We start from the raw sequence: 16,119 nt of genomic DNA, 5'->3' as shown, positions 1-16,119 counted from the left end.
CGGAACAAGGATCTCCTACAGCATGAACAGGGGCCTGTTTTGTTTTGGTCTATAGTCTATTTGGTCCATAGTCACCTCTACCATTCTGCATGTGCAAGGATCACCTCTGTGTCTGTTTCCACAAAAGCAAATCCTTCTAAACAGCCTCTCTACTTAAAAATATTATCTACAGAAAGCAGATACAGTGAAGCCTGCCAGGTCTGTTCTATTTTCTGTAACTTAATACTGAGAAACTGTGAAAACAGTTCATGTGTTCTCTAGGAAAAAAGACTCCCATCAAATAGTTATTGAGCAATAAGGACAACCAACCTCAACTTGAAAAGCTCTTTGACTACTTTCTTGTCCCCAAGAAATGTGGAAGCAAAAGCAGTAGCCTCACAGTCACAGCACAGCATATGCAGGGATATTAAAAGACATTTGCGCATTGGTGAACACAAGAATTTTTCCATCCTCCGTCTCCTGGACCGCTATACAACTCTTGAGCTAGCCATTATTAATGACCTATCTGACATAACAGGAGAGAATGGTCTAGAAGACAAGTGCCTTAAACCATCTCTACTTCGAAGAACCCAGTAATGACTGGTAATAGCTCTTCCTCATTCAGAGCTCTCATGGCTGCAGAGTCTGTCATGTTGCAAAGCCAAATGTGAACTGCTGCTTCCTCTGCGAGTCCACCATGAAAAGTAGATCTCTTCCAGCATTTGACAAGTCTCCATCTTTTAAACGTAGCCCAGATTTGGAGCATCCTGTACGTACTAATGGGAAAGTTTTAACTGGGCTTATCAGTTATTGCTTTTGGAGATCTGACTCAAGGTAAATAAAGGCAACATCTATACTGTGGGATCCCTGAGTATGTCCCAGCTGTGTCCTGACTGCGTATCAGGATCAGACCAGAGACCCACGTTTGCATGCTGGTTTCCAAAGAAAGGAAATCTTGGCATGCCAGCCGGCAGGGAGGCAACACATGCTCCCACAGGACCTCCACACTGTACAGCATCAGAACTGCAAGGTACGCTGCGGCACATGCCTGTGGTCTACACCGAGCTACATCAACGACACAGGCCGAAGCTCCACAGAGAGCATACACCATGAAATGACAGCTGAATAAAGAAGTCTTTCTAGTTGCCGGTAATCTTGCTCCTGATGTTGCTACGGCACAACTGAAAATACCAGTAACAGAGCTGGAGTCTCACCACCAACTTCTCACAGCAGACAGCTCTGACGTTGCCTTAACCTTGAAATCAGGACTGGGCGAGGCAGTGGTTCACTGGATCCTCTCCAACGATTGCTTGCCTTTCTCCTATTAAACCAAGCCAACATACTCATAGGATAAACACCCAAATGACCAAGTCATGTACAGCAGTCACTATTATTTACAGCAGCCCATTGCAAAGCCTCTCCACCACGATCAACGCTCACAATTCATGAACTATTTTTATTCTCTATTTCTTAGAAAAGCCTAAAACTGTGTTTGAACCCCATAAATGCCAGTAATAACTTTTCTATTGCTACAGATTTTACACTGGGGCTGTTTAGGTTATCCATTGATAAGCACCAAAACAAAATTCCTAAACAGTTATAAAATGAAATCTTCAGGAAAGAACTCGTATGGATCATCAGCCAAAAGTCTGTTCCCAGACTGAGAGGTCCACCACAGGCCCTCTCAAATGCTTAAGTAAAGGTTGTAGAGCCAAATACATCACTGTGGACAACTGGTTTGTAGATACTTTGACCTAAGATGGAAGCTCTAGTGCAAACCAGGACTGACATGGATCAGCAGAGAAGCCTGTGATAAACACTGGCCACGCTATGCTGCGTTACAAACTGTACTTTCTAGCTGTTCTCATCTGCACCAGATTTGCTTCACTCTAAAAAATACTTTAACAAAACCAGATTTTAAAATATATTCCATGGTCTGAATCTGAAAGCCAGGGAGGGATTTTGAGGAACTGTCCCAGATGACAAAGCTGGAAAGAACACTTAAAGGACCATCCTGTGAAGGACAAAAAGCGGGTCTCGTTCCCATCTGTGTGGGTCTGTGCTAGCGTGCTAACGCAGTGGAGGAGGGGCATTCACTCTCTTGAAATTTGCATTTATCTATACTTATCTATATTTATATGCAAGAGTGAATAAATTTTTATGAAGAAAAAATGGAGCTAAATACGTGGTTTATCTTAGTATCTGCTTATCATATAAAAAGGCTGAACGGCTACCTTCAGAAACATAAAAGTGATACAAGTGCCTGTTGCTCCACATTGGGGGTTCAACGCTCTGCCCCTACAACTATAAACCGTGCCCACTCGAGTAGCGCCCGCGGTGAGCACCAGAGGAACCCCCTTTCCTCCCCGAGAAACAACCCGGGGGCGAACCACACGCCGGGGCAGGATCTTGGCCTCACACACAGCACCGCCAGTCGCGGTGGGGTGGTGCGGGGCCGCCTGGAGCCGCCGCGGAGGAGCCAGGGGCCGCCGCCGCCCCTCCGCCGGTCCGGGGCGGCCTTTCCTCCCCGGCCGCGCCGCCATGCCCGGGAAACAAACAAAAACAAAGCGCTCCCGGGGGTGGAGCGAAGCGGCACCCACCATTTTGGTGGTCGGGGGGAGCCCACCGCCCCGCAGCCGGCGGCAGCCGCAGGACTCCCCAGCCCCTGCCCCGCTTCGCCTCGTCCCGCCGGGGGCGGGCAGGGCTCCCCCCGCCGCGGGGCCGGGGCCGGGGCCGGGCGCGGCAGAGCGGGGCCTTGCGGCTGCTAACCTGGCCCGGCGGGGAGGAGTGAGGGGAGGAGCCAGGGCGGCCTGTGCGACAAAGCCCAGTGCGCAGGGAGCTGGTGACCAGGAAGCAGAACAGCGCCGGGCTGCCGCGGGGCGGGCGGATCCCACCGGAGCCCGCTGCCCCACGCCGCCCCCCCGGGGGGTGGGAGGCCAGTCCTGCCGCCCCCCCGGCTCGGGGGTCGGGGCGGCTGCGGAGCGAAGCGGGAGGCGGCTGGGCTGCTGCTAAGCCGCTTAGGGCCGGGGCTGGCATGAGCCTCCCCGGCGGGGTGGCTGCGGGCTGCGCGCTGCGGCGGGGAGGCTGAGGGCGCGGAGCCGCCGCCGGCGGGGGCTGGCGGTCCGTCCCTGAGGAGGAGGAGGCGGCGGAGGGGGAGCCCCGCTTCCAGGGGGAAGATGGGGAACTGCCTCAAGTCCCCCACCTCGGATGACATCTCGCTGCTCCACGAGTCCCAGTCGGACAGAGCCAGCTACGGGGACGGGGCTGAGCCGGATCAGGAGCCGCCGCCGCCATATCAGGTAGGGGAGGGGGCGGGGAGCGCCGTGGCGGAGAGCGGAGGCTGCGGGGGGACGGGAGGGAGCGGGGCGGGCAGCGGCAGGCGGCGGGGCCTTGGGGAAGGGGGTGAGGAGAGGGGCGCGGGGGCCGCGGCGCGGGGCAGCCGCCAGGCCGCTCGCCCTGAGGGCAGGGCCGGCGGCCGCCGCTGACTCCCCCCCGCCGCCGCCGCTCCTGCGCTGGGCGGCTGCCCGAACCTCTCCCTTTCCGCTCACGCGTACCGGGGGGGAAGCCGCTTTGTCTCTTCCAGCCTGGCAGCTCGGGCCTCTCGGCAGACGGGAGGCGAGGTTCCCGCGGCGGCCGCCGGCGGGGCGCGTCGAGCGGGCCGGGCGCGGCGGCGGGGGGTTCGGTCCCGCTGCCGGGCGGGGGGCGGCCGCGGGGTCCCGGAGGAGGAGGGCAGGCGCTGGCCGTCCGGCCGGTGCCGCGTCCTTTGTTGCCTGCCTGCGGTGACATCACCGTCTGGCGTTGCGATGCTCGGGTGACGCTCCGGGACGGGGACCGCGGGCGTGTGCGCTGCCCGGGCTTTGTCCGGGCGCATTCACCATCGCCCCGGCTTCGTTCCCGTATTTTTAGCAGCCTCCGATCCCCAGTAAGTAACTCTCCCAGCGCAGCAGCTCCTATTTCCCTGGTCCTGTGGGGCACCAGCAGGGAAGTCTTTCCCATTGTTGGTGTTTTGTTTTTTTTTTTTTTTTCCCCTGTCTTTGAGAGAATCTGTTAATTTACATCTTGATGACGAACCGGGGCGCGGGGGGAAGGCTGAGTATTTTCTTTATCGCTTTCCTCACAGCGGAGGATGACGCTGATGTAGAGCGGTGATGGCGTTAACGTGAAAGCCCTGCTCTTGGCCGCTTCTCGGAGGGGTGGCCGCGGAAAGGGGAAGCTGAACTTGGGGTTGCACTTGTCTGCTCCTTGTGGGCTCCATCCCCATATATAGAAATGTATATTGCCCTAAACAAGCCATCTACAGTAAATGGTTGTACAGCACTAAAAAAAAAAATCTTCCAGTGGTATAACTGCACATTTTATTCAAGTTTTAAAAGTATTTTGCTCTCTGAGATAAATGGATATGTTCCAGAGAGATCTATAGAAATGGCAGTTGAGACAAATTCTGGAGGGTGACTTGAGAGCTGTTTTCTAGGGTGGGAGTCATTCAGTAGTTGCAGACCTTGACATATAATTAACAAAATTGCAGGAAGTATTTAACCAGGCAGACGTGTAATCTACAAATGCTTTAACAAGTTCAAGAATCACGGCCCTGTTAGGAAGCCCCTTAAGTGTTGAAGAGAAGCCCCATATGTAGCAGCCCTTGCTGGCGCAGGGAAGCGGCACTGGTATTGCTCAGCAGCGTGTAGCTGTTTGTTTGGGTGCAGAAGCTTAATATTAGAATAAATTTCCTGATGTGGGGAATCTTTTCTTCTGACTTCCAAACTATGTCTGCTGAAGTCCAATAAATAGAAAGTGCTTGGTGGCAGATTAAGTTTTTTAAAGGTCGTGTTGTTCTAAATTAAGCCTGAATTGTCCATGTGGTTTAGGAGTGAATTGTATTTTTGTCAAATCAACATACAAAGTTTGACTGTTCGTGCTATTTGTTGCATTTACATCTGTGATTCTAGGAAGACCTGTGGAGGTGGTTTTTTTTCCCTTTGAAAACAACCTGTTAGCTCTTGCAAGAGTCATGAATCAGGTATACACATTGTGCAGGCCTTCTCATCTGGATTTCAGTGTAGATAAGTACTCTTCCTCCATTGCTGCTTTGTTGGTTTTTTTTAAATTACTTTTTCTTGATGAAGAACTTCTTACTCATAAGCGTGGATGGTTGACTGAGAAGACAGTAGGCAGTAAAATAAATTAATTTACAGATATCTGTTATCGAGTACGTGTATTCGTAGCAAAACTTCCCTTGCTTGAATAAAGCTGTGTAGCATCGGGCGATATGCGCATAAGCGCTTGGCTGTCTCAAATGTTGCTGGCTGTCCTGAAAGCCCCTCCACAGATCCTAGCAATTCCTAAAGCTTCACCTTAAGGTAGCATTTTGTCTCATATAGTCAAAATTCAAAGCTACCCTTTCCACATATTTTGAACCGCAGTGGTTTGTGATTAACAAAAAAGGCCTTACGTACAATATTCTGCAGCATTTCACGTGCTTTGAGGTCGAGGGGATTTATAATTTTGAATTGTTTTGGGTATAGAAGATGCACAAGACAGACTCTGAAGGTGAAGAATTCTTTATGCTCCATTTTTGCTGTTGTGCTAGCGATAGGTCACTCTCTCATTTTAACTTTCAGGTGGCAGCTTGGATTCAGTCTTACAAATGGGAATTTAGGAGTTTTGTCCTGGTGTGTGATAATTACTTTTTTCACAGCATCTTAACCAGAATTAGGGTGTATTTGAGAACATATAGACCTGAGAAAGGAAAGCAAGGAAGAGGATAAAATGAGTTTGAAAACTAGCTTGTGGCAACTAGCAGTGTGTGCAAGAAACTAGGAGATGAACAATTTAAAATCTAACTACTGAAATTTTAGCTGTAAAATGGACATGTTTTAGAAGAGAATAAAATTTGGTATGTTTGCTTTTCTTGGGTTTGCAGCAATGATGTGTCAACTTCCTGAACAGATCTTGCAAGGTATGCAAACTAGGAGAAGGAAGCTTGTTGGGTGAAGATACACAGTTGTAGAAAATTACTTCTGTCTCTTGTAACTAACTTCTATATTATATTGACATTTAAAATACTTTTTCGTGTTCTGACAGGATTGTGCCACGGGCATCCATATGGGAATCTTGTCAAACCATAATTTTTATTTAGCTATTTATTTCTAACTGCAAAATGTGCCCCCAATAATCACTTCAATGTTGCATGTCAAATTTATTTTATCAGTGAGTGCTATTGAACGACTGTGTGAAATTCCTGCCTCCAAAAGTGAGACTGAAAATTTGATCGGCAGTATGGGCACACGGAGTAATGGGGACTCTAACTTCCATTCAGAGGCTTTGCATATACCTGTCTCTGCTCTCAGTTTCTGTGGCAGTACACCTTACAAGCTACAGCAGAAAGGCTTCAGAGACGAAATATCTTTTTAAACAAGTATCTTGAGTTAATGAGAACGTGGTCCATTAAAACACCAGCCATTTTTCCAGTGCATCAAGCTTAACGACTAATGTGGGAAATAATTAAAACACACCAAAGAAAAGAGTGTGTTTTTGTGTGGGGAGGAAAGGAAGTGATTTCAAGAGTGGACCAACATTTTCATAGACAGATGCTAATTTTGGATGCCTCCATTTTAGAACCCAGAAATTACAACTGTTTTTCGAAGTGCTAAGCACACGCAACTCCATTTTTAACCGGTGAATCTGTGATTAGGAAAGTTAGCTTTGGTTTTATTTTTTCTCAAGTCCTCAAAATTGAGTATGCTTTCAAGTTTGTTTTCCTTTTCTGTGTAGGACTTCTTCGCCATCTGTTGGCAATATGCCTTCTGCTGTTTTTCCATACAAGTTTACTGTTTTTTTTTCCAGTTTCTCTTACTTCTAGTAGTTCTTCTCAAAGACTTTATTTTGCAGAACAGATATGCCCCTTTCTTAATCCTCGTCTCATATTTCTGTTCTTAAATAGTTCCTTAATAGTTGCAGGGAATAATTTGCCAGTTTATTAAACTTTGGAATTTTACACAGTAAAGTACAGAAGACTTTGCATCTTTTCTCCCTAAGTTTCTAAAAAGTACTACTGTGGACAAAATACACTGCAGTCTTCTAAAAAAGATGTATACTACTTACTAACATAAGCTAAAAGCATGAGAAATAAGCGCAAGTTCTTGGTATTGATACTGAACTCAAAAGCACGTTAGAAATGTGGATGTGGCAGATAAGCTAATAGAATATTTTATCCCTTTACCTGAAGAGATCCAAAGTGCGCTCTGGTACTCAGTGCCACCCTGTGTTGTCTTACAGGCCTAGATAAAATGTTTCAGTGGACCTAATGTGGTTTTTTGTTTGGTTGGTTGGGTTTTTTTAGGGATTAATTTAAAACCTTTTGACCTGGATACTCTCTTGATTAGGCCAGAGGCACAAAATGAGACGCGATCACAAACATGAGCTTAGCCCAATGTTGTGCTCCCATAATCTTCAAAAAGCTGTTGGGGACAGCAGGTTTTGAAAGCACAATTTAGGGTGTCTCATGGCTTCTCTTAAACTGAGGTTGCTGCAATGGCCTCCTGGGGTCCCCTCTGTTAACCGAGCGTCACCTGTCCCCTTGTCCCCAACCATCTGTCTTGTCGTGCTTCGTACCAGCTGTCCCCAGTTCAGGGAGGTGGCACAGCCGCCTGTGATGACAGTGCCCTAGGTCCTTAGTAAGTCACTCCAGGATCCCCTCAGCCCTAGGTCCTTAGTAAGTCACTCTCCAGGATCCTCTTAGCCTGAGCGCGATGCAGTAGGTGCAGGCCTGGAGTGTTGCTTATCCAAGGCTCTGAAGAAGTCCCCAGCTTGAACAGTCAGGAAATTTTCTTGAAATAGTCTACTGCATTTCTGTGTGAAGCTTGCCCCATAAATGCATGTGTTGGATGTATTTTGCTCAACAGAGAAACAAAGCTTTTATTACATTCTTGTCATGACTTAAGTGATATATTACATTAGTGTTCCAATGCTCTCTTCCCAAAGGTATGGTAATTAATATCATTAAAAGTTGCAAACCAAATTAATTCTGATATAGGAGTTGCACCTATTTATAGAAACATCCATAAAAAATTCGCTTGGGCTGCAAATGAGATGATAAATCATCTGTGATTGTGTGTATTGTACAAGAAGGAAGACTATGGTAGTATAACGTGTTATAATCTGACATTGGGTGGTTGTGCAAAGCTAGAACTGTTGGTATGTGTTGGAACAGCGTAAGAGGAGGAAAGATGTGATGGGAAAACATTACATACAGAAAGCTAGCCATGAAAAAAGCAAACCAGCTATAAGTTTACTTTCATATAAGAGAAAGGTGTATATTTAAAAATTGCACATGCAGGTCTTGCCCTTTTCTCTGCTTGTGCTGTGCATCTTGCTGATGACGTGTATGAATTACAGTTGCATTTCTGGATGTGAACTGAAATACTGCTCCAGTCCGCAATTCCTCATTCCAGTGGAAACTTCAAAGGGCTTCAAACAAGAGTGTGCCTCTGTTGGTGTGTTGCTGGCAAGTGCCTTCTGGCAGCAGTGCCCTATGTGGAGATCAGCTTCGGTGAGGAGAGAAAGTGACAGAGGAGCTGATGTTCAGAGGTTGCTGCATGGATGAGAAATGACAGAGTAAGCCAGTGATGTTTTGTGTTTGCTTCTTTTCAAGGATATGGTTGCTTAAGCTACCTTATATAACTGGTTCTCAGAAATGAACAAGTGCTATGATAATACTCTGGAATAATCTCTCTAACTGTGAAAGACCAAGCGCCAAGTGCTAAAGTCACTCCTGATAGATTGTTGCGATACAATTTAGATAGCTGCATTCAGAAAATCTGTAAGCCCTCCGTGTCTTATGGTGCTGTTCTGGTAAATTATTTGTATGTGCAAAGCAATAATAAACCTCTTTTTTTAAATGTCTGTATAGGGATAGACAGTTCACTTATCCAGATAGTAATGAATTATGTGTCTTAGGAACTTCATTGTAATAGCATCCAAGGTTATTTGGTTAGCGAACAATATGCCATGACACCTCTTACTCCTTCCACCTCTGAAGAACTTAGCAAGCTGTCTAGAGAATTTTGTTGCTGGTAATCAGTGCTAGATGGAAAGTTTCCTGGGGGTGCTGAGTCTTAATTTCCTTTCTAGATAACAGTTAGAAAAAACTGCACCTGTATTTCCTGTCTTAGTGCATACTGGTTTCAGCGTGGCCCGTCAGGCTGGCTGATCGGTGCTAGTGAAAAACACTGGAGGAGCAGCGGGAGAAGAGAGGAAGGCAGGCAAACCTGATGGTATCACAGAGTTAGGTAACTTTAATCTTGAAAATACCCATTCATAAACTGGTTTTAATGAATATTTTAATGAATATTGGCTGAATATTGTAATTCTTTGTCTGCTTAAAATAGATTTTCTTAACTCCAGTTGGTTATAAATATGCATTAGACACGGCTAGAGGAAATGGGAAGTGTATGCTGACGTTCGAGTTCTCTGTATTATCACCTTTATATTATGAAAATGAGAGCCAGTTTCTAGACTCAGTGTTGTTGAGTCGGCGATCAGTTAAGATCTGTTCCTAGCCATTTTGGCCAGAAGGTTTTCCAAGAGGAATTTTGAAAAGAATAGGATGTGTTTATAATCATATTTGATGGAGTATTGCTTGCTGTTTTACATGGATTTCTGCAAGAACTGTCTCAAGTCAGATAAGATGCTATGCCACGTTCCTCCCTGTCTGCCCGTGTCCCTGTTCATCACTTAAAGAAAAGAAGCTCGGTTTAATGAACACCTCTGCAGACCCTGTTAATGGTTGTAGTAAAACTGGTTCCAGAATGTAAGGTCAAGAAACTAAAAATAACACCACTTGCTTGTGACAAGACTTGTGTCTTCCAGTCTTTGTGCTTGTCCTTGTTATTGCCTCCCCATAGACACACGAAGAGAAACGTATTTATATTTTGAAGAGGTAATGGTTTGTGGAATAGACTAAAGCAAATCAGCCATGACTTTTCTATGAGCTAATGAAACAGTTCCTAAGAGACCAAAGAATTACAAAATGAGCTGGTTTTTAGGGATGTCATGGCTGAGTTAGAATAAAACCTCTCCAGGGTAAAAAGCTGAAGAGTCACCACTCTTTGACTCTAAAAGGCAAAGCAAGCTTCAGTCTTGATTTAGACCGCAAGAGAGATTTGCCCTGACATTGTGAAGGTCTCAGAAGTGAAGGTGTGCCTTACTTCCTGAAGGTAGGATGTGTTTTTGTAGAAGATGCTGTCTTGTCATTCTGCCAGTCTCTTGGGGCAGCCGCAGCAGCGACCTGTCCCAGCAGAGCTAGAGGCGATGTGTAGCTTCTTGCTGGGTAAAACTGCACTGTGGACTTCAACTAAAAAAAAAAAAAATCCCACCCTGAACCTAAACAAAAAAACCAAAATCTACCAAAAAAATCACTCTAGGAGCCTTAACAAAAGCATTCATTATTCTTAGTTCAGTCTTCTGTTTACTTCGTAACTTTTAGCAAATCACTTAACTGGTCTGTGCTTTAGTTTCCTCACTGTAAAATGAAGAATAAAGGAGTAATAAACTTTATGTTTAGTGCAGGCATCCTTAGTAATTTAATTCCTGTTTGTAAAGTGTTCTGTGATAATATGATTTTAATAAAATAATATTCTTCCATTTTAAAATGAACCTTTGCAGGAATTTACGACAAACCTGCTGCTGTGGAGAGGGAGCTTTATCAGAAGATCTGTTTAAGGCAGTAGATAAGTCTCCTAAAATCCGCTTTGGAATCTGATAGTTCAGTGTTTATTTGGCAGCCTGCATTCCAGATGCTCGATTAGTAGGAATGAAGAGGCCAGGGAGATAGTAATAAGAAATCTTGCCTAATCGGGATGATGAATCTTCATTATTCTGGGAGGTTGTGCATTCTTTCAGGCAAGCCAACCCAAACAAGCAATATCGCCCTCCCCAAAATCTAGGACCACCGTGTGTTTAGAAAGCTCTTATGTTTCCTGTATGTACGACTGGATTATTTCTGTGATGAGCAGCTGTTGCTGGCCGTACATCTGGACTTTAGTTTCAGAACCGCGGAAAATAAACTAGTTTTATGTTTTGAAGAGATAATGATCTGTGGAATGGACTAACGCAAATCAACCGTGACTTTCCTATGAACTAATGAAACAATTTCCAAGAGACCAAACAGTTATAGAGAGTGGTTGGTTGATTTACCAGTCCTCCATAGGAATCTGCCAGCTGCTCTGTTTCTCATCAGTGAAGAAGAAAGTCAGAATGCCGGTGGCATAAAAGCTGCTGGGCCATGATCCACGCGCAGTGACACGGGCAAACAGCAGATGCATGCAGCAACTGGAGGAGAGGATAAAAGAACCGTCCTTTCAACCGCAGTTGCGTCAGCCAAATCACAACCAGCTGGTTTGTTGCATCGTGTATTTCTGCTGATCCACCAGAATGCTTACGCATGCTCTCTGCTTCGCACATGTGCGCGCACGCATACTATCATATCAAAGGCTGGGCTGATTTTTGAGCATTCTCATCCTGCCTCTGTTTTTAGCCACTGGTTTAGTTTAGGGATGATGTAGACCTGAGGTGCCTGGGGGAGGACTGAAACTGTGGGAGGAATGAGAGAAACTGTGACTCAGGAAATTCAGTTTCTCCCTTAGCCCCAGCATGCAGTGTTGAATGTGCAGGCTATTACCCCTGCAATATTGAAACCTGTTTCCCTTGATCACATTTTTTGGACGCTGGAGAGGCCTCTGTGTCCTCTCGTCTGCTTTTTCCCCACTCAGAGCAATTTGTATTTCTAGAGGCATAGTTCAGAAGCAGTCCTTGTATGTACTTCACTGAACTCCAAGGCCAAATGCCCATGCAGGGACAACCTCATCCTCAGCCAAAGACAAATCTCAGCTGGCTGACAATGCTGAGTTTTCTACAGCTTGGGATTGTAGCTAGCCCATATGCCATTAGAGTCTGGACTACTAAGAGAGGTCCTAGAAGCATCAAACACCTCGTTTATGACTAATAAAATTTAATGAAGCCATGTGAATATCCAGTGGCAAGCAAAAAATCATTCAGTGCTGGTTTGGACAAAAGCAAGGAATCTGCTATTCTGCACCAACGATTAAAACCATTACATTTAGCAGATACTGCCAGTTTCTAATCTTTGTCGTGGCAAAACTGCTTTTAAAAAAAAAAAAAGTCAGACTAGAATATAACCCAGAAATGTATCTATAACATAGCTATATATACTTGGACAGTAGTTCTGTAGTCCTCACCACTGTCACTCTGTATGGCTCTCCTGATGCTTTGTATGCAAGCTCTAGCCAGAAGGAAATGCAGCAATATTTATCTGACTTTATTTATTCCCATAAGATGCATCTTGGTAGTGAGGGATACAAATCTCTTATGACTCAGTGTGCGAACATTGCAGAATCGGATGAGGCTGGGTGCTCTTGCCCTTTCTGTTCCAGAGCTGCAGGAGACTTATCCAAGAGATCAAAGTGCATCAGATTCCATTATTTCAGTATCTATGGGACAGTATAATGCATGACTACTCTGGGATGATGCCTGTGTCTTCTGACTTTTATTCATCATTGTAATTAAACCCAGATACAGAGTTTGTTCTGCACACTGAATGTTAATCACGGCATTTTATTAACATGGTTGTCGAAATCTGTAATTCAGACATAGTATAATTTTGCAGTATAGATTAAGACCAGTATTTATTTTGCCTGAATAAATTTGTTTTATTTAAAGTTCAGAAAGAAGAGTGATTGCTCTCAGGTTTTGAGCAAACAGGTGCAAGCATTGCTTGACTACAGACGTACCAAACTGCTAAACTGGTTTGGTCTGTGCTGTTGCTTAACAGAAAGCAGTTAACTGCTGTATTCGATGGAAACTACATAAAAGGTTCAAATCGCCAAACTAATGCTCTAAATTCAGATTTAGTTAGGACACTGAAATTAATATTTTAACACCTGTAGACTTTATTTTATGCTCTATAATAGTTCTTGCTTAATTGCCACTGCCAGTTTCTGATGTCAAATTTACAGTAGATGGAGTCTCAGGTATTCAGAGACACAATGTTTAATGACTAATTAGTTTTATTTTTAAAAATCCTTTAGGAAAGAAAAAATACTATCCACACAAAATTTCATGCTCCAAGTAATCTTTGCTTTCCTCTATAAACTCCATTCTTGTTCAATGAGTAACCTGTTTTTTCCTACCTCCCAAAAGAAGCAAGATGACCTATATCTAGAGCTTCCTGGGGAAGAGTTCAATTCCCCCTATATATAGCTTCTCCTGAAGTGTCTTTATGTAGGTGTCACCTACTGTAAGCTGACAAAGTGAGGAGAAAAGAGCTATAGTTTTAGGCTGAGGTAGGAAAGGAGGGTGTTTTATCTTTCCTCTTTTCTTGGAGTCTATTAAATACATCTTACACACATGCCACCATCTGGATTCCAGCGTGGTGAGGGCCAGACTTCCAAACTCCCAGCTGCAACATACAGAACTTCATGTCTCTGTGTCTTCTCAATGTTCTGCGGCTGAATAACAACTAATTACCTCTTGGTTAATGAGTGAATTGGGTCACGCCTTCATGCTGGCAGGAGTTCCTGCAGTGGACTCCGAACATGATATCCTGGGGTCAATGTGTTCTTCGCTTTGGTCGGATCATGCAGATGGAGATTCCTCCAAGCAGCACTGCTGGCACGACAGTATTTTTATTGGAAAGCAAAAACTGGGAAAATGGTAGTAACAACTATGCAACAGATGCTACCAAACAGGCTGTTGGTGTTGAGGGATCAGACAAATGTTTCCACCTCAGGGTAACGAGTCACACAGTGAAGAGTACTGTAGGCTGGGGGATATTTGTCCGTGCCTTTGTCAGCATAAGGCATTTTTTTAAATATAGGGGAGTTTATCTGAGTCAGTGTGTCAGCAACTTGAGCTATGTGGGCTGCTGCAGCCTTTCTGGGGAGAGAGGGGTACTTTCTGCGTCACTAAAGAAAGTGCTATTGTCTAACGACACCATGTACTCCTCCTGTGGCCTTCACCACACCGGGGATGAGTGCCAGTGGAAACCATTGGTGCCCCTGTGTCAGGGTGTGTACACCTCTGGCACGTGGGAAAACTGGCATCAGTGTTCATTTAACTTGATTTGAGGCAGGATTCTGCTCTAGCACTTACATGTAATGGCTTTGACAGACACTGCTTGGGAGTGAACGCAGCCAAGGCCAAAGGAGAGGCTTGGGGGCTATTTGTGTTCAGTGGACCACAAGCTGAAACCAGGTGAAAATGTGGCGTGCCTTGTGATCCATGTTGTGTGCGTCCATGTTTCTGGTGTAGGGAGGTCTAATCTAACCATCCACAGCTGCCAAAAAGGATTGCTTTGCTTTTCCCTCCTGTTTTTCACTTGCAGCCATGTGCTCCACAGTCTCTTCATGGTGGCTTTGGTGCTTATCTGATCTCTCAGTGAGTCAGCTCATACTCTTCAAGTGTCTGAAATGGGTTCTTTCGCTCTTATTTTCGTCCTGTCAGCTTAGTGAACTGAACTGACTTCCTGGTGGAGACTGGATTTATCTGCACTCTTTGCCATCTATATATTCCATTTTACTTTGTGACATGTCTGGAAAGGTCTAGAGGTGTCAGGTATTAGACATGTGCTATTACCACCAAGTATTACAGGAGTTTTGGGTTCTCCATGTTGCAATTAAGGGTATAGTCGGACTTAACTGCATACCAAAGCATGCACAGAATGAATGTCTGATACTGGTTTGGGCAGTGAGTGCATTTGGGAATGGCCTGTACATGAAACGCAGTCTAAAGGTACCATTTCTAACTTCAGTGGGGCGATGACTTCAGTTGGAGGGATTTTGCTGCTTCAGGACAAATCTCTGGTGTAGATAAAGCCTTAGTTCTGTTTTTCTTAAATGTGATCTTTCTGGCTTAAAAAAAAAAATCCAACCAATGAAACATAATAAAAGAATATAAATGTCTGCCACAACCACCATTAAAGATGCTTGGATGCTTCTCCTCGCTATTTTCCTTTTTAAAGACACTTCATTAATCTTACCTAACAGTTCATGAGTGTATTTGGTAAGTACAGGAATGGGTGAAGACTTTCACAGGCTGTTCATGTTGCGCAGCAGACTGTGGTATCTCTCGGGACACGACTGACTACAGTAACATCATTCATCTGCATTGTGGGGTGCTGCTCTACCTCTTTCCTCACACAAGCCTTCCAGTTATGACTCCGTGGATGGTTTCCAAACTCTGAACATAACTTGGCAAGCTTTGTCACTGCTGTTAGGAGTTTGATTACCTTTGTGCATATGTCTGTGAGGACTGCCAGTGTATGTGGCTTTTAATAAAACAGCCTCCCTGGTGTCTAAAACATTTAGAATTAAGAAATTACATGACTATGCAAGAGCAGAAGCTAAGCTGGCTGCCTCAATTTGGCTGTCCTGCTTTATATGTTGTGACTCCTTATTCTAGGTTGGTGTCTCTCAAGAGGGGCTACTAGTTTCCTATTGGAGCCAGTCTTACTTAAAGCAAATTGAGGAACAAAACACTGTTTCAAGAACTAAACTTGAGAAGCAAATCTTGCTTCTTTTTCATGCATCCGCTTATGTACCATTACCTGCTGTTGTCATTTCTGTGGTAATGTCTTGCTCTTGGATAGCTCGAACCCTCTTCCTTGATACCTTTCAGTTTAGTTTCCTGAATTCAGAAGCAGTAGCACTGAACACGAGCCGTAAATACAGTCTTTATATTGGATCTCATGAGCTGAGTTGCATTTTGGCTTAGAGACCTACAAAAAACCCCCAAAGCCGCAGGATATGGGGCTGCCATGGCAGTGAGGGACACCGTTCCTTGTTGGTCACTGGTAAGCAAATGGCCCAGCACGTTGTCGGGGCTGTGGGGCACTGCAAAGCTGTAGAAATAGTTTTCTGAATGAGACTGCTTGCTGCCACTAACGTTTCCTTGGTTTATTTCACAAAATGTGCTGGCCAGGTTTCAGTCTGAATACAGTAACGCATTTCAGCTGGATGGAATATAACTATTTAAATTAGACCAATAGCTGTTGCCCTTTCTCCCTTAAAAAGACTTAAGTAATGCATCAAACTGAAGTAAGATACCTATTTTTTTAGAATCCTAGAT

The 16,119-nt window shown here is 44.9% G+C and overlaps 1 protein-coding gene across 1 annotated transcript in view; it reads left to right on the top strand.

The window, feature by feature from the left end:
• Positions 1 to 2,804: 2,804 nt before the first annotated feature.
• Positions 2,805 to 16,119, top strand: part of RNF11 (ring finger protein 11) — a 31,764-nt gene continuing 18,449 nt past the window's right edge. The window contains exon 1 of the mRNA XM_087730744.1: positions 2,805 to 3,278. Coding sequence (XP_087586870.1) covers positions 3,156 to 3,278 — 123 coding nt within the window. The 5' untranslated portion in view covers positions 2,805 to 3,155. The remainder of the gene's footprint in view (positions 3,279 to 16,119) is intronic.

Source organism: Nipponia nippon, unplaced genomic scaffold (assembly GCF_047370975.1).
Source record: "Nipponia nippon isolate SJK-2023a ecotype South Korea unplaced genomic scaffold, ASM4737097v1 scaffold_5, whole genome shotgun sequence".
Lineage (NCBI taxonomy): Eukaryota > Metazoa > Chordata > Aves > Pelecaniformes > Threskiornithidae > Nipponia > Nipponia nippon.
This window is presented reverse-complemented; position numbering and strand designations above follow the sequence as displayed.